The 20,417-nt window shown below is 52.7% G+C and overlaps 3 protein-coding genes across 3 annotated transcripts; 2 read left to right on the plus strand and 1 right to left on the minus strand.

The window, feature by feature from the left end:
- Positions 1–822: 822 nt before the first annotated feature.
- On the plus strand, positions 823–9,573 carry NECHADRAFT_93426 (uncharacterized protein; the record flags this gene model as incomplete). The annotated part of the gene is made up of 12 exons (XM_003048008.1): positions 823–940; positions 1,007–1,016; positions 1,064–1,725; positions 1,858–4,289; positions 5,090–5,329; positions 5,443–5,574; positions 5,633–7,921; positions 7,979–8,425; positions 8,479–8,725; positions 8,772–9,022; positions 9,082–9,310; positions 9,362–9,573. 12 exons carry the CDS (start codon positions 823–825, stop codon positions 9,571–9,573), a joined length of 7,269 nt encoding a protein of 2,422 aa, XP_003048054.1.
- Positions 9,574–10,239: 666 nt separating this feature from the next.
- On the plus strand, positions 10,240–12,529 carry NECHADRAFT_40062 (uncharacterized protein; the record flags this gene model as incomplete). The annotated part of the gene is made up of 7 exons (XM_003048009.1): positions 10,240–10,428; positions 10,481–10,602; positions 10,654–11,767; positions 11,829–11,837; positions 11,898–12,043; positions 12,107–12,321; positions 12,378–12,529. The coding sequence occupies 7 exons, from the start codon at positions 10,240–10,242 to the stop codon at positions 12,527–12,529; spliced, it is 1,947 nt and encodes a 648-aa protein (XP_003048055.1).
- A 168-nt stretch (positions 12,530–12,697) lies between these two features.
- Positions 12,698–14,368, minus strand: PRMT2103 (S-adenosylmethionine-dependent methyltransferase superfamily domain-containing protein; the record flags this gene model as incomplete). Its single annotated transcript, XM_003048215.1, has 3 exons — positions 12,698–13,572; positions 13,631–13,747; positions 13,798–14,368. 3 exons carry the CDS (start codon positions 14,366–14,368, stop codon positions 12,698–12,700), a joined length of 1,563 nt encoding a protein of 520 aa, XP_003048261.1.
- Positions 14,369–20,417: the final 6,049 nt, after the last annotated feature.

Below are 20,417 nucleotides of genomic sequence, written 5' to 3' on the forward strand. Positions count from 1 at the left end.
GTGTTAGGACTTGCATGTCACATTAAGAGCGCGATTTTACGAGAATGGGAACAAACCAGATAGCAATCCTTGAGCCTCATGAATTCCTTAGCACACTTGTCTTTGTGTATAGAGTTGTAGTCGGCAACGATACACTTGCCGTAAGCTGCGGCCTATGACAACCAAGAGTCAGTCAGTCGGTGGTAGACGTATTTGAACAGGCCACACGATTGCGCACCTCAACCGAGCATTGAGAAACTGCCTTGGCAAGCTTCTGAATAGGGCGAGTGGTTTTTCGGTTCATATCGGCGAGGCTGAGGGTTTGACGTAGCGTGAGAGGGATGAGCTTTGAAAAGGACCCGTTCAAGACTCTTGCAAAAGTGATGCTCATACAGTGTCGAATGAGACGGAAATAACACTGTACTGGGATCGATCTTGGATCTCCACCACAGTTGAGGCTTGCATTGAGCACCAGCCACCCACTTAACGCGCCCAAGCTCTCCGACAACCATCGCGACCGCGCAAGTTCGCGTTTTCTAGAATCTCACATTGCGCTTTGTTTTGCTTCGAGCCCCCCTTTGGATACGACTGTACGATACCTTTGACGGCGCCATCATCAAGCCGCTCCTCCGATTCTCTGTACATCCTCTTTTCGCGACTTCCATTCACCGCGCGCTGCGCCCGACGACATTGTACGCCGACTTTCGCCAACTCTTTGTCAAGCTCCCTCGACTTCCATTGTCGCGATCGGCTTGGATAAACATACCCACACTGGACTGTACACCGACTTCTTGACTATGGACCAATGACGGAGGGGGGCAGCTCGCCGACAATTCACTGTCCATGTCTATCGACCGCTCACCCCAAGCCCCAAATGCGACTTCACCAGTGGCACCTATGTCGCCGTCCGCGCAACGAGCGGCGTCGCCATCCGACGACGATGGTCGCTCAAGCAATGCCAGTCGGGCGCCTTCGAGCCAGGATCCCTACTACTCTAACGAAGGTCTGTGTCCTTTTGGAAGCGCAGACTTGATCTTGTATTGACCAATTCAGACATTGCTGCATTGCACTCTGTTGTCGTTAGGGCGCAGGAGTTGCTCGACACGGCCCCCGAACCGAAACCGCTCCCCGCTGCTGCGCTCTTCAAGGCCTACGACCAAGTTCTCCCTACCTATGGCATTGACCCCGATACAGATCATCACCTGTCGACCTTTGTGTTCCGAGTGGGCGGCGAGAGAGGCGGCGGCACTTTGCTCGACAAGTTTCAGTCTATCCTGGGCCGTATGGGGATTGTTCTCGAGTTTGGCGACAACACCACCGCGTCAACTCGAACATCGCCATCTGCGTCTCCCGCATATTCATCAACAAGTCGCCAAAGCCACGGTCTTGTACGAGAGAAGAATGGGAACCTTACATCTGAAGGAGTAGCCATATCCCGGCCGTCGGTCGTGCCCTTGGTGCAATCATTTGCTTCGCCAGAATCACAACCTCCACGGCAAAATCATGTGGACTTTTCCGACACAGATGAGGAGGATGGTGAAGATGAGGAGATGCGAAGGGCTGTTCTCTCTTCAGCCATGAATCGCTGGCGTTCTCTGGTCGCGAATCGTCGAACACAACAGGCGCAACGAATCCCCTCTTTTCCGAGCATCCCCGAGGAAGCTTCTGCCGATGTGAGGAACTTTGAGGACCGCCCCTTTCAAGATCGACCAGCCATCACGGTTTCGGAGGCTTCGACCATTCCACGTATCAATGGTGTTAAACCAGACGGCCAGGTATCGGACAAGGGAATAACGGATGTGAATGTGCACCCGATTTCACCACTGTCCCCAGTCAAACCCCGTCCTGCTATTATCGATGCTATCCGGCCATCGACAGCTTCTACGCAACAGAATCAGAATGATGCGGTTGCTACGCATCAGGAGGACGACGCCCCCTCTTCCCCCAAAGAGCAACCCACTACGCAGCCACAGGAAGTTGAAGAGCCTTCCAGGCATTCCACGGCTCCCTCTGTACCGGAAGTTCCTATTCCACCAGTACCCGAAGTACGCATTGCGCCAACAGTTACCCAGCTGGATGTAACGCAGCGCGATGAGAAGACTAGGAGCCGACCTTCAACACCCCCGGAGCCCACAGACAATACGACATTAAAGCAGAAATCTGTGCAGGAATCTGAAATAGGGCCTTCGACACCCGTTCAACAACCCGATCCAGAAAAGGAGTATCAACGACTTCTAAGACGTGCCAGCCGGGCTCGTGAGATATACCTCGCGAGCAAGGTCTTCAACCATTGGGCTGATCGCACTGCCCGTCGGCTCGAACGGGATGCTGTTGCTAGACGGCATATGATCAGATTTCGTTACTTCCGATCCTGGTGCCAGGCTCCTGTCGTCCGGGAGCCTACAGTTGATGACATGAGGGCGGCTGTTGTGGTAAGGAAGTGGCAGCGCATCGTAGCACAAGAGAAAACCCTTGAGTCCATGGCGAAGGCAGCGGCCCGGGCATATCAATTGAAGAAGATTCACCAAGTCCTGGATCGTTGGTCTTGTCTTCACTTGGAGCATGTTGGCCGTCAAATCACAGCCTCGCACAGCAGAACAAAAGCCCTCTCAAGGTGGATATTGCAAGCTTCTAATGGTGTGGCCCTGGATGAAGCCATCAAGTCCCAAGTAGGACTGCAACAGCAACTGACCGCCATCCACAAGTGGCAAGGTTATGCTGAAAGGGAAACCATACTTGCCGACAGCGCCATGCGCATGGGCAATGTCCACCAATCCTTTACGCATCTGCAGGAGTGGTGGGATCAAGCCGAGATTGGTCGACGAGCGACCACATATCGTCAACATCTGTTGATGAAGAGAGTAGATTTTGCTTTTGATCAGTGGAACCTACAGGCAAGGGCCCAGGCCTTCACATGGAGGCGCGAATATCTCCAAGTTACTCGAGTATTTGACCGATGGTGTCAAAGAGCTGAGCAGGATGGCGACTTGTCGCGGAGAGCGGAGAGCTACTATGAAACTCAGGCCAAATCAAGAGTTCTTGGATGTTTCCGCCGCTTCGACCAGGAATCATCACACATGACGCGCTTGGAGGACCGCGCACGTCTTTACCTTCGAGCAACCTCTTTGTTGAGAGTGTTTGACAAGACGGTGAAGCGCCGCCAGGATCAGGACAAGCAATATGTGAAACGGTACCTGAAGGCAAGATATACCCAGGTGTCATCGGCAAAGAAGAAACGCAACTTCTTTTCTGCCCTTGACCGATGGAGAGCATTGGCTGCCGAGGATCGAGAGCAAAGAGAAAAGGCTCTGGAACTTTACAACCAAAAACAAAACCGCCGACTGATGCTGATCGCCGAAGAATGGGCAAAACAAGCGGCTATTGATCAACAGCGTTTGCAAGACGCCCGACTGGAGCATGCCCAAGGATGGCTAGACGCATGGAAGGAACATGCTGAGGATCTTGAGCAACGTGACGTGGAAGCCTGGCAGCTTTGGGCGGCAGACAAGCAAAGGCAATCTCTGAAGGCGTGGTCAATCGCGTCACTACAACAGAGCGGACAGGCTCATACGGCACTGGAAGTCCGTAAGAAGCACGAACGAGAGAGACGCAATCGCATCCTGCAACACTGGAGACAACGTGATGACAGGTTAGAGGATATGCCGCCAGGATTCAACTCCCAGCCCAACTCGGTCGTTCGCTCATTGAACTGGTCGCGAGGAAGCTGGAGGGGGTTCTCAGGAAGGAGGTCAACACTTGCCCGGAATGATCGAGCATACGATTACTCCAATACGCCGCTCGAGACACCGACACGATGGACGGGGCATCCCCTTTCCATGTCGACTATGTTGCCCCCAGGGTCAATGGCACCACTTAGGGAAGCGGACGAGAATGATGCTGTATCCTCGTTTGCTGGTGACGACGACGATCTCGATCCCGCGTCACCTTCTTTGCGGCCCGCCTCACGGGGGCAATTCTCAACTATGCCATCAACAACGCCGATGGCACCAGTGCCATCACATCTGGTGGAACGTGGTCTTCGGGGTGAATTCGAAGAGCCGGAACAAAACGGTATCAACAGGAGTACAAAGACCAGTTCTCGAATACCCAAGTTCGAATCACCTCGGCCTCGACCGGAGGACCCACGGCTAGCTGGCGTGTCCGAATCCGCCAACACTGACCGAGTTGGACCTTCGCAACGATCGGTGGCTGCAACGAGAACATTCGGGTTCAGACAGCCGAACAGACGGACTATCGGGCCTCAGCCTGCCTCACCCGAAGCCACCACGCAGGCAATTGCAAGCAAATCTGTCGGTGCAAGGCCAACCGGATTACGATTTGGTGCGACACAAAACGGAGGAATTACGCCATCTGCAAGATCTGTTCGTATCCAGTCACCGAGAACATTCACGGTCGCAACACCTCGGCCTGGAAGGGCGTCAAGGAGCGTCAGGCTGCGAAGCGGCACCGCCATGAACCAATAACTTTTATCAACATGGATGGGCTCTCCTGAATATGGGGACAGGAATGTGTGGAGGATGTCAATGCATCGGAAGAGTAGGAAATGGATGGTTGGCTTGTATGTGCTTCATGGATGTTGGATGGCTCAGTTCATTAAAGGATACCCCTTTTTGTTTAACGTTAGTATTATATTGGATGTGGATGCATGACGGCGAGGAGCCGGTGGCGTTGCGGCGGCTGAAAGTCAATGAATGAGTTGCTTGATGAAAGCGAAAACCTTTTGTAAATGACGAGATTTTCTATTGCGAGCTTGAGCATTATCATACGCGTGAACCTGGTGAAAGAACTCGTATCTACTGTTGAGGTAGTTGAGAACTGGACCGTAGTGTTCACTAAGTCAAGACGAGTCTAGGCGGACACCAGCGCCTCTTCACGTTTATGTAGCTGGATTTGTTTTTCGGCTCTTACTAGATCACGTATATATACTGGTGATATTCTCCTACGCTTTCTCACGCGTCTAAATGATATTATTGGATCCATGCAAGGGGTTCAAGAATCGTGTGCCATCTGTCATGGCCTCTTTGATGGAGCTGATGGTGGGGGCTGAAGAGCTGGGGGTCACGTCACCTCCATCAGCTGCCCGGGGTAGGTCCCCGTCCGTATTCCCGTTTATTGCATTGACTCTGATGATCTCAAGCTGCGCCAAAGCTACCTAGGCATTAACAACTCTCCTTCGCGCCCAAGACCGCACAGCCAGAGTGCTCCCCTCTTCTCCCGGAGATGCACGCGCCTCGTGCTTTTTAATAGCATGAAGGCCGTCCTGCCGGGTAACCCGCGCTCGAGGCTCCAAGGGTTGGCCTCGGGATATTGGGATTCCCGACACATCAACGTGAGTGCCGATGCTCCTGAGCTCGGGTGACTGCTGACGAGAGGGATTAACTGTAGGTATACATCACCGGAGGCGCTTTTACTATCCTCGAGGGATCCAGTGGGATCCTACAGACAGTTTACGATGATGGCGAACAGCCTCTCGAGGCCATCGCCTTTGACGAAGCTACAGGCAAGATCGCTACATGCACATCGACCGAAGTCCGAGTCTACAAGCCGTTTGGGTCGCGCGAGGATGCCCTGAAGGTTTCAATCCCCGACAGCTAGATGGATCGCATGGATGGATGAGCTCACAGCTTGGTAGTGGGCCCTGGAGTCGACCTTTGACATTCCGAATCCGAACGCCGACGACGCCCCGTGTACTCTGTCCTGGGGCAGCTCCGAGGAGCTTCTGGTGGCCACATCCTCCCTCTCCCTATACGCCACGAAAAGCGAACCGAAACGTCTATGGCAGAAGAAGCTACCGAGCCCCGTCAAGTGGGCGTTACTATCATACGACTCTGCCTACATTGCCTCGACCGGTTACCACGATCACTTGGTCAAGATCTGCCGCAGACTCAATTACGGCGCAGACGAAGTACGCTTCGACCTTACGTACCTGCGACACCCAAACATTGTCACCTCTGTGAGGTGGCGCAAGCCGTTCCACCTGGAGCAGGCTGTTGACAATGTTCTCTATACTATCTGCCTCGACAAATGCGTTCGGATATGGACACCGACCGAGACTCCGGATGGGAAACATTGGCACCTTTGGGGTCAGGTTGACGTTTGTGCGCCGTCGCGAGAGGACCCGTACCCCCTGGATATGCGCTTTGCCATGATTCTCGATGGGCGGGATTTCACAGCATCGGTTGAGCAAGCTGTGCAGGCTCGCATGTCCGACGACTCAACCACCGATGACCCTGTCGCGCTTGATCACCTGGTCGCGATCGCTAACAAGAACCCCGAGATTTGTATAGCTCTTGATGGAAGAGGGACCATGTCAGCGTGGGCGCTTGAAAATGTTGGCAGTAACACTGCAAACGCCCCGACTCTATTCAAGGTTGCTCAGGTCAAGGACACCGATTTTGAGCTCTTTGGCAGGTTTCTGCCGTCTCACGACGCGCCCCATACCGAGATCCAGACATACTGCGACAAGAAGACTGGCAAGGTGCACTTCCTGCTACATGCATTTGATGGAAGGATCGGCGTCTTTACAGGAAATGTTGCAGACCTGCTGGATCCAACTACCAATGACCGGCGTCTCTCGCTACACTCGATCTGGGCCGGCCACTCAACCTCCATCACCAAGATTGTCCGAAACTTCAGCGGAAGGGCTGTCGTCTCACGGACACGAGAGAGTGAAAGCATAGTATGGAAGCATCTTCTCAACCGGGACGAGAACCCAGGCTTGAGCTTGACCCGAGGTAGCGTGATCCCGGAAAAGGGCCACATTCACCGGATATGTGTTCTAAGAAAGGGGCGCTTCGTCGTATTCCTCCGCCATCAAACGGTTGCACTCTGGGATTGCAGGGCTAGCCGAGCCGTTTCGCTTGCGCACTGTCCTTATGAGGTATCCGGAAAGCCGCTCTGTCTCATTATTCTTCCTCGGTCAGATGTGAAGGAGTACACTGTTGCGCACATTGCGACAGTGACATCTGAAGGGAAGGGTATTGTATGGGAAGTCCATCTCCCCTCATATTTTGAAGACCCCAAAACCAAGGCCGGCGCTAGTATCGAAGAGTTCTGCCGCTTCGAGCTGGGGGATGTCGAGGATTTGTCATACGTCCTCCCAGTCGATCCCGCAGGTTCATCGCCCATTGTGTCGGGCTTTCTCGATATCTTCGCTCGAGATGTGGCTATCTCATATACTCGCACCGGCCGTGTTGACTTCTGGACAGCACGTGTCGACCCTGAAAAGCGCAGTGTCGGATGGCTATCCACTTGCACCACTCAGACTGGGGTGTCTGAGCCTGCCCTGGTTAGTGGAAGTACCTTGAAGAAGGCATCTCTTGTGAACAAGACGAGGTCGCAACTTACAATTTGGGACATTGGTGGTTCTCGCCTGGAATATGAGAACAATTTCGAAGAGCATCAGGTAATTCAAGATCTGGACTGGACATCAACACCTGACGCCCAGTCCATCTTGGCCGTTGGGTTCCCCTATCGAGTCGTTCTCATGTCCCAGATGCGATTCGACTACCTTAACAAAGGTCCAGCTTGGGCGCAGATCCGAGAGATTAGCATCCGCGAACTCACTCCACACCCGATTGGCGACTCAACCTGGCTGGGCGACGGCTTCTTGGTCATTGGTGCTGGAAACCAGATGTTTGTACAGGATAGGCGTGTTGGTGTCTCTGAGTCTCTCAGGTCTGACCTTCGTTTGCCACCACGCAAGGATGGCACATTGGATCTGTTCCAAGTGGTTCAACGATTCAATGGTCCTCTGCCAGTATTCCACCCCCAGTTCCTCAGTCAATGCATCCTGTCTGGCAAGACCACACTTGTACGGCGCATCTTGGTGGCCATGCACAAGATTCTGAAGTATTACCTTCACGGAGAGACACTGGATGACTACTTGGGCATGGATTTGAGCGAGTTCTACACACCCGAGGTTTGTAACATGATCGTGAAAAGTGTTGGTCTGAAGGACACTGACATTGGTAATTAGCAAACTCATACCCAGGCTGTCGATAAGTCTGCAGGCGCGTATCTAAATGGAAATGGCGGTGACGAAGACGAAGACGACGATATCTTCACTGAGCAGACAGCAGTGGCAATCAACGAGAAGCTGGTTAAGATTGGTGTTCCACAGCTCTCTGGCCACGAACAAATCCAGCTTGCCGACATCATCGAGTGTGTCGCCCTTGTCGAGAGGCATCGTCGTTCGATGGACGAGAATGGCGCCCGCTTCATGCTCTTCTTCCGTCAACATGCACTGCGAAAAGGACGGACCAACGAGATGCACCTCTCCTGGCGAGAGATCAACTGGGCTTTCCACTCAAACAGTCAGGATATTCTAGCCGACTTTGTTTCGAGACAGAGTCATGGCAGCATGCTTTGGGAGCATGCTCGTGAGAGCGGTCTCTTCATGTGGCTGTGTGATTCAACCGCCTTGGTATTTGATTCCGCCCTGATTCTAGGTCAACATTGATTGCTAACTCATAGCAGAAAGCTCAGTTCGAGTTGATTGCTCGAAATGAATACACAAAGAACGAAGTGAAGAACCCAATCGACTGTAGCCTGTACTATCTCGCCCTCCGCAAGAAGACGGTGCTTCAGGGTCTGTGGCGAATGGCAAGCTGGAACAAGGAACAGGCAGCGACTCAGAAATTGTTGTCGAACAACTTTGAAGACCCCAAGTGGAAGACGACAGCTCTGAAGAACGCGTATGCGTTGCTCAGTAGACGGCGCTTCGGTAAGTTAGAAAGATGTGTACTGATACATATGCTAACAATCAGCAGAATATGCTGCGGCATTCTTCCTGCTAGCTGACCACCTTCATGATGCTGTAGAAGTGTGCTTGAATCAGCTCAAAGATATGCAACTGGCCATTGCGATAGCGCGTGTGTATGAGGGAGATGACGGCCCAGTCTTGCGGCGACTGCTTCAAGACGTTGTGCTTCCCTTGGCAGCCCAGGAGGGTAACCGCTGGCTGGCATCTTGGGCATTCTGGATGCTTGGCCGTAAGGACATGGCTGTGCGAGCGCTCATCGTATGTTTCCCCCTGAATCCTCACATAGCAGAAGTTCCGAAAACTAACATTGCTGATAGACCCCTGTCTACACCCTTCTGGAAACACCTTGTTCGCCCGACATCAAATCGAGGTTATTCCTTACCGATGACCCTGCGCTAGTGGTTCTCTACTCGCACTTACGACACCAGACATTGCAGACATTGAGGGGAGCCTCCAAGGTCACCCCCAAAGTCGAGTGGGAATTTGTACTGCATAGCGCCAAGCTGTATGATCGAATGGGATGCGATCTCCTTGGATTGGATCTGGGTAGGTTTAGCTGGAGGATTACTTGAACGAATAATGCTAACTGTGATATAGTACGAAACTGGGAGTTCCAGCAATCGCCTCCTGCTGCTGGCCTCGGTGGAGAGGTCAACCCGCTCAAGTTGCTACGCCGGAGGAGTTCACTTGTTGTCGCCGACTTGCCGTCGCCTACTCTTCACTTTGAGGGAAAGAAGGCTGTTAAGCCGCCACCGACAACGTTCGAGGAGCCGGATGCAAGCTCTCTGTTGGATAGTTTTGGGTTCTGATGCCCGGGGCTGAAGGGCTGTGTAATGAGAAGTAATGGAGGGTTGGTCGCATGACTTTGTTTAGTGGGGAGGGGATATTACTAGCTTTACATATGGATAGGAGGGGTTGGTTGAATGGAGTTTGGGATGGTGAGACCATGGCTTCGCGTATTCTCGTGGTGTATTCGTAGTCTGCATATCTATCTGGAGTGTTATGATACACTAGTTGGGCTGTAATATCAAGGCTATCGCTGTAGGATTGCTCTCAAAGATTGTTCCTTTGTGAACTTACGGGACCACACATTGCTCCGACACCTCAACTTGGTTGTCCTACCTGATCATTCGCGTTCATCTCACTCTTCATGACTCCTCCGTGTCTGGTTACCCTGAACTTTCGGGCCGGAGGTGGAGGCCGATCTCCCCCAGAAATGACGGAATGTGGGGTGTTGCCTAGTTCGGAATACAAGCCGGTTGGACAATTTGCTTCGTAATCAACCGCCCATGTCTTATAATCGCGAACTTATCTCCTAAGCGTCACCGACGACATCGGCATCTATCTCCTCCTCCTCCTCCATTCGCCTAGAGCTAACCGTGAAAATGGCGACGCGGACGGTTCCCGGGCGCAGCTTCACGGTGCGAGGCGTCGTAGTCGGCCTCCTCGTCGGCACCGTCATCTGCTTCTCCAACATGTACTTCGGCCTCCAGACGGGATGGGTGTCCATCATGTCCATGCCTGCAAGTCTCATGGGGTTCGGTATCTTTAAGCTGCTCGCTCCGCACCTGCGGTTTCCCTTTTCTCCGGTTGAGAATGTCTTGCTGCAGAGTGTCGCGTGCGGTATGGCTATTATGCCTCTTGGATGTGGTCTTGTTGGAGTTGTGCGTCACGTAATTTGGCTTTGTTAATGAACGCGTTTCTAATGGATGATAGGTTCCGGCGTTCAACTATCTTTTGGAAAAGGATGAGCAGGGTCCTATCAACTTGAGCACTTGGCAGCTTATCATTTGGTCTCTGGGACTTTGTTACTTTGGCGTGGTCTTTGCAGTTCCTCTGTAAGTCCAAGATACTGCAATCATGCTTCCGGATTACTGACCAAGTGTTAGACGCGTCCAAGTCATCATTAGAGAAAAACTCAAGTTCCCTAGTGGTTTTAGTACCGCCGTGTTGATCTCGGTTCTCCATGGTCAGGGCCGCCAATCCAGCAAGGATGAGCTCGAGGCTGCTGCCAAGGGCACCTTTGCAAGTCTCGTACCTCGCGATGAACCGTTTCAACCGGCTGAAATTGGTTCGGCCGCGACAGACCAGGAGCATCAGCATGAGATCGAGGATGAGGATGAGGACGACAAAGGGGATTGGGCAGCAAACATCCGACTGCTGCTCCTGTGCTTTGGCGCCTCTGGCTTGTTTACGTTGGCTACATACTTCTTCCCCGTCCTACGGAACTTGCCCATCTTTGGGTCTGTCGCGGCTAATACTTGGTTATGGACGTTCAACCCGAGTCTTGCGTACGTTGGCCAGGGTATCATCATGGGTACAGAGACCACTCTACACATGCTGCTCGGCGCTGTGGTGGGCTGGGGAATTCTCAGTCCCATTGCCAAGTCGCGAGGATGGGCCCCTGGTGATGTTGACGACTGGGAGCATGGCAGCAAGGGCTGGATCATCTGGATCTCCCTCGCCATCATGCTGGTGGATGCCATTGTCAGTCTCGCATATGTTACCCTTCGTGCCGTCTGGACAAACGATCAAACCGCAAGCTTCATAACCTCCCTGCGACATAGAGTTCAGGAGCATGGTGTTTCTGGATTGTGGAAGCCACAGTCTCATGACTACTCGTTGCTCAATAATGAGGATACTGATACTCACTCCCACCACGACGAAGATGCTGCAGATGAGGCTGAAGTTGACAAAGAAGAAGAGGACGCCCCTCCACATCAACGAATCAGCGGCCGACTTGTCTCAGTTGGGCTTCTGGCATCCATTGCACTCTGCGTTTTGACGATTCACCTGGTTTTTGGTGATCTTGTACCGCTCTATGCTACCATCATTGCGGTCCTGATGGCCTTGGTCCTTAGTATCATGGGTGTGAGAGCGCTGGGCGAGACAGATCTGAACCCTGTGTCCGGCATTAGCAAGCTTGCACAGTTGTTCTTTGCCCTGATTATTCCTCAGTCGCACAAGTCTAGTGTTCTTATCAACCTGATTGCAGGTGCTGTTGTATGTACTCTCAACTCCATCCCCTTGCCTATGACAGCTGCTAACGAGATCTCTACTGTAGTCTGAAGCTGTAAGTCCCAGACCGCACTCCAGAACCTAGTTCCGAACCGATACTGACAGTTACAACCAGGGTGCTCTGCAAGCCGGCGATCTCATGCAGGACCTCAAAACTGGTCACCTACTGGGAGCTGCTCCTAAGGCTCAGTTCTGGGGTCAGGTCATTGGAGCTACTGCCGGCGCTATCCTCAGTGCCTTCATCTACCGCATCTATACTACGTACGTACTGCTGGGATTGGTCATTAGTTGTGAGAGGGTTTGTTAACATGGCTTGACTTATAGAGTCTACGAAATCCCTGGTGATCTCTTCCAGGTACCCACTGCCTATGTTTGGATCTTCACAGCAAGACTTGTCACAGGCTCTGGGTTGCCCTACAGGGCAAAGGAATGGGCCATCGGAGCTGCCGTTCTATTCGTGGGCACAACCATCACCAGAACTCTGGCTGTCGGGAAGAGATGGCGACCTCTCATTCCAGGCGGCATTGCTGTTGCCGTCGGTGAGTCAACAGTGCGCGACGAGGGACAAAGATATGTGCAGCTGACAGAAAACAAGGCATGTATAACGTCCCATCATTCACCCTCGCTCGAGCCGTGGGAGGCTTGTTCGCATGGTATTGGGTTCATCTCGCTCAACGAGCGCAGACACCCCTCATCATCCTTGCATCTGTATGTATCCGTCTCAGTCCCCCTACAAGGCTATTCTAACCTTGACCCAGGGCTTCATTCTCGGCGAGGGCTTCCTGAGCATCGTGAATCTCTTCCTGCAGGGTCTCGGAGTACCCCATCTCTGATTCCGTTGTCAACCATAGCTCGCTGTAAGTTCCCCTCTTGGACAACCATGCGATGGACGTTCACAAGCTGACTGGAACATGTCTACTTCAGCTGCCACGAATGCTGCCTTGATTCGCCTTCCGCATCCTTCCATGAGGTCTTCAAGGTCAACGCTCTGGCATTGTCTTCGGCCGCCAGGAATGTGATTTCACCAGACAGACTGGTGGGGGACTTTGCAGAGGGCTTCTCCTCTGGGGGAGCGAGGAGAAGTCCTTGCTTCCAGTGGGTGACGGTGCCGGAGGGGCCAGTTGTGAAAGCGACACCACCCTGCTTCGTCTTGTCCCAGGTCTCGGGTGTGGTCTCTGGTGGAGGGACTGGGTCGTTTCGCGCAGTGGTGAAGAAGTTGTCGAACCAGATCAGGAAACCATCCACACGCTCAACCTCGCGGGTGAGCTTTGACGACCATTTGGCCGTGAATTGGAGATCCTCTCCCTTGACGGTGTGGAGATCGAGCACCTTGAATGGGTAGGGCTCACCGCAAACAGCGCTCTGCGGCATGGCCTCAACCCTGGCCTCCTCATAGATACCCTCTTGCATTGTCTTCATATCGAATCCATAGACGTCTCTCCAGAACGAAATGTTGTCAGAGATATACTCTGGGTCGGCGATAGGAGCCATCCAGATAGTTGCTGAGCTGGGGGCAAGGATACCATCCGGCTTGAGGTACTTGTCTCGGGCGTACAGGACGCTGGGGAGCATAGCCTCGTAGAGAAGGAAGTAGCCCATCCACTCGCTGACAATGATGTCGACCTGGTCCACGGGCAGCTTGACATCCTCGATAGCGCCCTTCAGGCATGTAATAACGTCGGCCAAGCCGTTGTGGAAGATGTTCTCCCTAGCCTTGACGATGATGTCTGACTTGTCAACGGCAATGACTTGCTTGGCACCAGCCTTTGCGCAAAACATGCTAAGAATGCCTGGTTGAGTATGATTAATGCTGAACTTCCGGATCGTTTGGATCAATCTGTTGCTTACCAGTGCCGCATCCAATGTCCAGGACGACCTTGTTCTTGAAGATGTGCTTGTTTTCGTAGATGAAGTCACGGTAGGCGTCAGTTCGCACCGCATCCTTCAGCATGGTCTCGTGAATTTCTGATCCATTGTCAGTAGGTATCGAATACTCGCAGAAGGGGGAAACGCACCATGGGCGGCATATGACTCGAAGTAATAGGCAGAATCGTCCTTCTTCTCTTCAGTCTTGGCTGGCTCAGTGTCGTCACCCCATCGACGGTCCAGTGTCTCCTCAACAGTCAGACGATAACTGGCAAACTGGCTCTTGACTCTCTCCAGCTCCTCCTCAAGCTCCTTGTTGCGGGCCACCAAGTTACTGTCCTTGGCTCCCTCTGAACTCTCACTGGTGATGCTCTCTAGCACATCGTCAAGCGAGAAGATGAGAGCGTCGTTCTCCAGAACTGGCCGGAGGTACTTCTCATCCTCGAGGTCCTTTTCAGAAATCTCCTTGGGAACTGGCGATCCATTCTTGACATGGTCACGGACAAAGTTGACGAGCTTGACGGCGCCGTGGAAGTCGAGGTTCAGCTTCTGCACATGAGCGACAAAATCGAATGAGTGGTTCTTCTTGCTATCCTCAAGCATGGCGGCGACATTAGGAAAAGTCTTGGGGCCAAAGAAAGATGTGATAGAGATGGACTCCTCATCGGACTCGAGGTCGAGCCACTCGCCCTCATCGGAAGCGGAGTCGTTGATTGACATTTTCACCAAAGTCGAAAAAATACGGGGCGCAGCCGGCAGAGAGAAAAGTAAATCAAGTATGGGAAGGGAAAAAATAAAGAAATAATATCCCGAGGTCAAATAGAACGAACCCGACTTGCCAAAGAAAGGTTGTTGAATGTGTTTTGTGGGATCACAGTATCTGGAGGAGGCTATGCCCTCTTGGGCTTTTTTTCTGGGTCAAGCTTTTCAGCCAAATGCAATCTGGCGAGGCACCTGTTATAATATTTTTGTAAGGGGTATATATCGCACATCGTCGTGATTGACGCTGCGTCACTTGGCCTTTTTAACGTCTTTTTCATCCTCATCGTCCTCCTCCTCATCTTCATCGTCGTCATCGTCGTCGTCTTCATCGTCTTCATCATCATCGTCTTCGTCGTCATCATCCTCACCCTCTGAGACGGGTTCATTGAGTTCAACAAGACGAGCCTGGCGGTTTAGTTAGTACTTGGCACAGACAGGGTTTCACATAGGACCTTGATGGCCCTTACGCACCTTGTATTTAGCGACCTTGTCCTCAAGATCGCCAAACACCATAAGAAGATCATCGAGTTCCGATTGGGTTGTTTCCCTGGCCTTCTTCGACTCCGATAATTCCGACTCAGCCTGTTTTTGGGATTAGCGACACGAATGAGTAGGCCGATAACAGGAAAATGGGCTCACCTTTTTGATCTTGGCTTGTAAGTCCTTGGCTTTGCTGCCACCCTCGCTGAGCTGCTTCTCCAAGGCCTGGTATTTAGCCGTTGCTTCACGAGCCTCCTTCAGAGCAGCGTCACGCTCCTCCCCAAGCTTCTTCAATGCCGCCTCGTTGCTTTCGCGCTGAGACCGCAATTCGCTTTCATATTTGTCCTTCTGCTCTGTCAGACTGGCCGCATTCCGTGCCTGAAGTTCCTTGAACTCCTGTGTCTTTGCCTTTTGTGCCTGCATTAGTTGAAACATTAGCCATTCGTGTCCTTTATGTGATGCAGTCAGGAAGCTAAGAGTTAATACCTTCATGATGTCAACCTCTAGGCGACTGATGGTTGCTTTAAGGTCTGCGACCTCGGCATCCGTACGACGCTGAATCCTTTCCGCATCTGCCTCGGCCGCTTTGCGAGCTTGCGCAAGCTGCTTCTGGTGTTCGTTCTCCAAGGCTGTTTGCTGTGCCTTCAGTTGAGCGAGTTGCTTCTGGTGATCGCCATCTCGAGCTGCTTGTTGAGTTTGCACTTGGGCAAGTTGTTTTCGGTGATCGTTCTCCTTAGCCGCTATCTGGCCTTGAAGTTTGCGAAGTTCTTCGCCATGATGCTTTTGTAGACCTTCATTGACCGTTTTCACCCGCGACATCTCGAGAGCAGCCGTTTCCCTGGTGCGTCGATGGTCCGCTTGTTCTTGGCCAAGTTGTCCCTCCAGAGTTGTCAATGCCGCCTGAGCTTCCTTCAGCGCACGCTCCTTCTCTTCGACTTGGCCCCTGAGTGAATCCACCAGTTCCCTGGATATGCCCTTTTGAACGCCGTTGGCGACCACAGATATCTCCATTCCGGGTTCCCTGTCGATAGCGCGTACTATGCGACTGTAATTATCCTTGAAAAACTCAATAAAGATGCGGTCAAAGAAGACGTCGGGGAGGCGTCCGAGGGACGAAGCATCGAGCTTTTGGGGAGTGACCTCGAAATCACGCACAAATGGGTGACTGCGAAGCTTGGTTAATCGATCTAGATACTGATCACGGTCAATTCGTGACGTCAAGATCGAGTGTAATGTCGCGCGCGGAACTGGCGAATCCTTCGTTGAGAACTCGTAAGCAACGCCTAGTAGCATGGCACACAGGCCCTGGACAAGTTCGCCGCCGCTGACGGCGGGCGGCTGTGATACAGCCTGAATCAAGCTCTGTACGTTGCTTCCTTCAGCAAGAAAGTCGTTGACTGCATCAAAGTCCTCAAAAAGCCAACCAAGAAGGAGCATAAGGTACCCAACCAGGACGCGCCCATCATCACCACGCCGCAGGCCCGACGTGACATGTGCTGTGATAGTTTGGATGCCCGTGACAACCTCTTCACCGTCGGAGGAGTCGCCTTCTGTGAGGCTCATGGCCTTTGCCTTGGCCGCAGGGTTCTCAAACAAGAGATGGAACGTGATAACGGCAGCGAACCACTGACGGTACGGATCGGATACGTCGGTTGGGGGTTGAAGCAAAACGGTCAGGACATTGGAAGACTCGTCAACACCAGCTTGGTGTCCCTCGATAGCTCGCCCCAAGAAGTGAAGCCTAACTTCAGCATGGTTCGCAAAGTAAGCCTGCAAACATTCGCACGCCGCAAACCGAAGATCGAATTCTTGCGGATCTTGTAGACACAGCGTCAGGTCCAACAGCCCGTCGATAACATAGACCTTGGCACGCCCATTCGCTTGCTCTGGAGTCGGATCGGCTCCGGCCAAGGGTGATGGGACCATTAGTTGAGCAAAACTCTCCTGTAGAGGGGCATTCTGCCGTATCACATCGCCGCATGTGGTCAAAGCCTAGACAACCTGTCAACGACGCACTTTCACAATCACAATTAATTAGTCGCACCTCGGCCTTGATCTGAGTCTGCGCCTCGTGGCTGAAGGCGAGCTGAAGAACATGATATGCAAGGCCATGCCTCCAGATCGCTGTCTGATTCAATGATGTCCCTGCTGACCCTCTAACAATAAACAGCCGGATCACAGCCAAGAAGGCATAGATATTCCGGTTCTTCTGCGCTTGTGCCCATGTCGCAATTTCGGGACCATCGCTCTGGGGTTTCAAGACTCGACCGAGCAAATCTGCAAGGCGATTGATACAGCCCGACTCGCGGAAGAGGGACTGATTTGATGTGTTCGACCGAAGCAGATTGGCAAGAAGAATTAAACAATCCTCAACAGTCCTTCCGCCCTCAGACAAGGCACCATCTGCTTCGATGATGCTGAACAACCTCTCGAAAGCGTTCTCGAATGCCACCAATTTTTGTATCTCGATCGAGGTTGGAGTAAGGTAGGTAAGGAGGATAATGCCTTCGTTTCGTATAGCATCCCGCTGGTCGTCCAGGACAGAAACAAGACGAGAGATGCCTAGAGGGGCGGTAAAAATGCATTCCTCCGTCCTTTCGGTTCGTGCAGACAAGATGGCAGCGAGCAACTGAAGAGAGTAGAGACGGGAGTAAAAGTCGTTCGTATCGAGGAAGTCGAGAAGTAAGGTGATATTTTCCTGACGTTGCGTGAACTCGTCGGCCAGCCATAGCGCAATCTCTTCTGAAGCTTCGGGACTATCTTCATTCGGACTGAAGAGCATCAACAAGGTTTCGAGAACCACCTTAACTGTGTCCACATCTTCGCCATCTTTGCTGAGGCTGCCTATTAGACTTCGAAGGGCCCCAGAGGCTACAGAGGCCGGGTAATCTTTTGAAAAGCTTCGAAGACCTAGGATGGCAGCTCGTCGATCCTCGAGGAGAGTTGCCGAACTGAGGCGGCCGCTGAGCACGGTGATGGTCTCGCTAACTGATTGTTTCGCGGGCGCACTGGAAAGGGAAAACATGGTCGCGGCGCCTCAATGCCATTGGACTCGGGAGGGTTCGAAGGTTCTCATGAAGCCGTTGCCGGCGATCTTATAGACTATTGGCCTCGTCGGTGAAGACAATAGGCAGGGGATACTATCCTCGTTAATTATTCATAACCAGCCAGCTCTCATGTCATTCTGGACAGCTTGTCACCCGATAGCTGCATAACAGTTGGAGCCTCAAGACCCACCCCTGCGCCACACCAAGACGATAAGCCCTGCGATAAGCTTGGGCAGGGTCTGCAGGGGCTGATTCTCAAAGGATCTTCGCGACAGGCAGCATCACATTCTCCTCCTGCATAACCTTCGTCGCTAGAAACGCGATTCATTGCAATCGCTTTCATCTCCCTTGATCGCACCGCCTTCGTTTCGAGAACACCGATGCGACCGGTTCGATAAAAGCAACCACTTCCTTTACTTGCAGGCTTTTGCGCCTGCCTCGTCCGTCCCTCGATTCGCGCGAGTAGCCTGCGACTGGTTTTCGGCCAGACAACAAACGCGCAACCGGCAAGATGGGTATTCCGGCGGCTTTCCGATGGCTTTCCAACAAGTATCCCAAGATCATCTCGCCAGTGATTGAGGATCAGCCCATCACGCTCGAAGATGGATCTACGATTCCCGTCGATACAACTCGGCCAAACCCAAATGGCGAAGAGCTTGACAACCTTTACCTCGACATGAACGGTATCGTTCATCCTTGCTCTCATCCTGAGGACAGACCCGCCCCCAAGGATGAGGAGGAGATGATGCTCGAGGTATTCCGGTACACCGATCGCGTTGTCAACATGGTGCGACCGCGAAAGATCCTGATGATTGCAGTTGGTACGTTCTTCTTCCCATTCACCCTCGAGTGTGTTACGTGACATTTCAGGTCCGGATACTAACTTTTAACCTTCCACAGATGGTGTTGCGCCCCGAGCCAAGATGAACCAACAGCGATCCAGACGTTTCCGCTCCGCTCAGGATGCCCAGGAGAAGGAAAAGGACAAACAAGAGCTCATCAAACTCTTGAAGCAGCAGAATGGGGGTAACCTATCGGCCGAGAGCTTGGAGACTGTGACCAAGAAAGCATTTGACTCGAATTCCATCACGCCTGGAACTCCGTTCATGGACATCCTTGCGCTCAGCTTGAGATACTGGTGCCAATACAAGCTTAATACGGATCCTGGTTGGGCCAAGCTCAAAGTCATCATTTCTGATGCCACTGTTCCTGGAGAAGGAGAGCACAAGATCATGTCTTTCGTTCGATCTCAACGCGCCTCTCCTGACCACGACCCAAACACTCGCCATGTCATCTACGGCCTTGACGCTGATCTTATCATGCTGGGCCTCGCCACCCATGAACCCCATTTCCGAGTTCTACGTGAAGATGTTTTCTTTCAGGAGCAAAAGGCCCGCCTCTGCAAGTTGTGTGGACAAAAGGGACACGATGCTCAGAACTGTCGCGGTGAGGAGAAGAAGAAAGACGGCGAACATGACGAGAAGGACAAGGGTGTCACTCTGAAGCCCTTCATCTGGCTTCACGTTTCCGTGCTGCGGGAGTATTTGGAGGTCGAATTGGGCGTATCGAATCTACCCTTCCGGTTTGACTTGGAGCGTGCCATTGATGACTGGATCTTCATGTGTTGTTTCGTCGGTAACGACTTTTTGCCTCATCTTCCGGCCTTGGAGATCCGAGAGCATGGCATCGACACACTGACAAAGCTCTGGAAGGACAACTTGCCCGTCATGGGGGGTTATGTCACGAAGGATGGACATATCGACTTGGAAAGAGCGCAGGTTATTCTGGATGGGCTTGCGAAACTAGAAGATGGCATCTTCAAGCGAAGAAAGGAGCAGGAGGACCGCCGAGAAGCCAACAACAAGAGAAGGAGACTCCAGAACGAGAACAATGGTCGAGGTGGGCGTCAGGGTGGACAGTCGACTCCTCGAATCAACGGTCACATGAACCCATCTCAGGGGATGGCGCTGCACCCCATCGCGTCCTACCCGAAACCCGAGAAACCCTTGACCCATGACATGATTGTCAACCGAAGCACCGCCCCGGACGCCAATGTGGCGAACAAGAGCGCTGCCAGTGTTCTCAAAGCCCAGCTGCAGTCGCAGAAGTCGCTGTCCACTGCAAAGCCAGAGGACGCTACTCAGGAGTCCCCGTCGGCGCTTGGAAAGCGGAAGGCTTCTGAGATTGAAGAGGACGGCAGCTCGACCACCGGAACCCCGGGGACTACGACGCCAGCACCGGCTACCGAAGAAGGCCCAGTTGACGATGTTCGTCTTTGGGAAGATGGCTATGCTGACCGCTACTACGAGAAGAAGTTCCACAAGGACCCGAAAGATATCGAATTCCGCCATTCGGTCGCGCGGGCTTATGTGGAGGGACTCGCTTGGGTTTTGCTGTACTATTTCCAGGGATGTCCTTCCTGGGAATGGTACTACCCCTATCACTATGCCCCGTTCGCAGCCGACTTCAAGGACTTGGCC

Source organism: Fusarium vanettenii, assembly GCF_000151355.1.
Source record: "Fusarium vanettenii 77-13-4 chromosome 5 genomic scaffold NECHAsca_12_chr5_2_0, whole genome shotgun sequence".
Taxonomy (NCBI): Eukaryota; Fungi; Ascomycota; class Sordariomycetes; order Hypocreales; family Nectriaceae; genus Fusarium; species Fusarium vanettenii.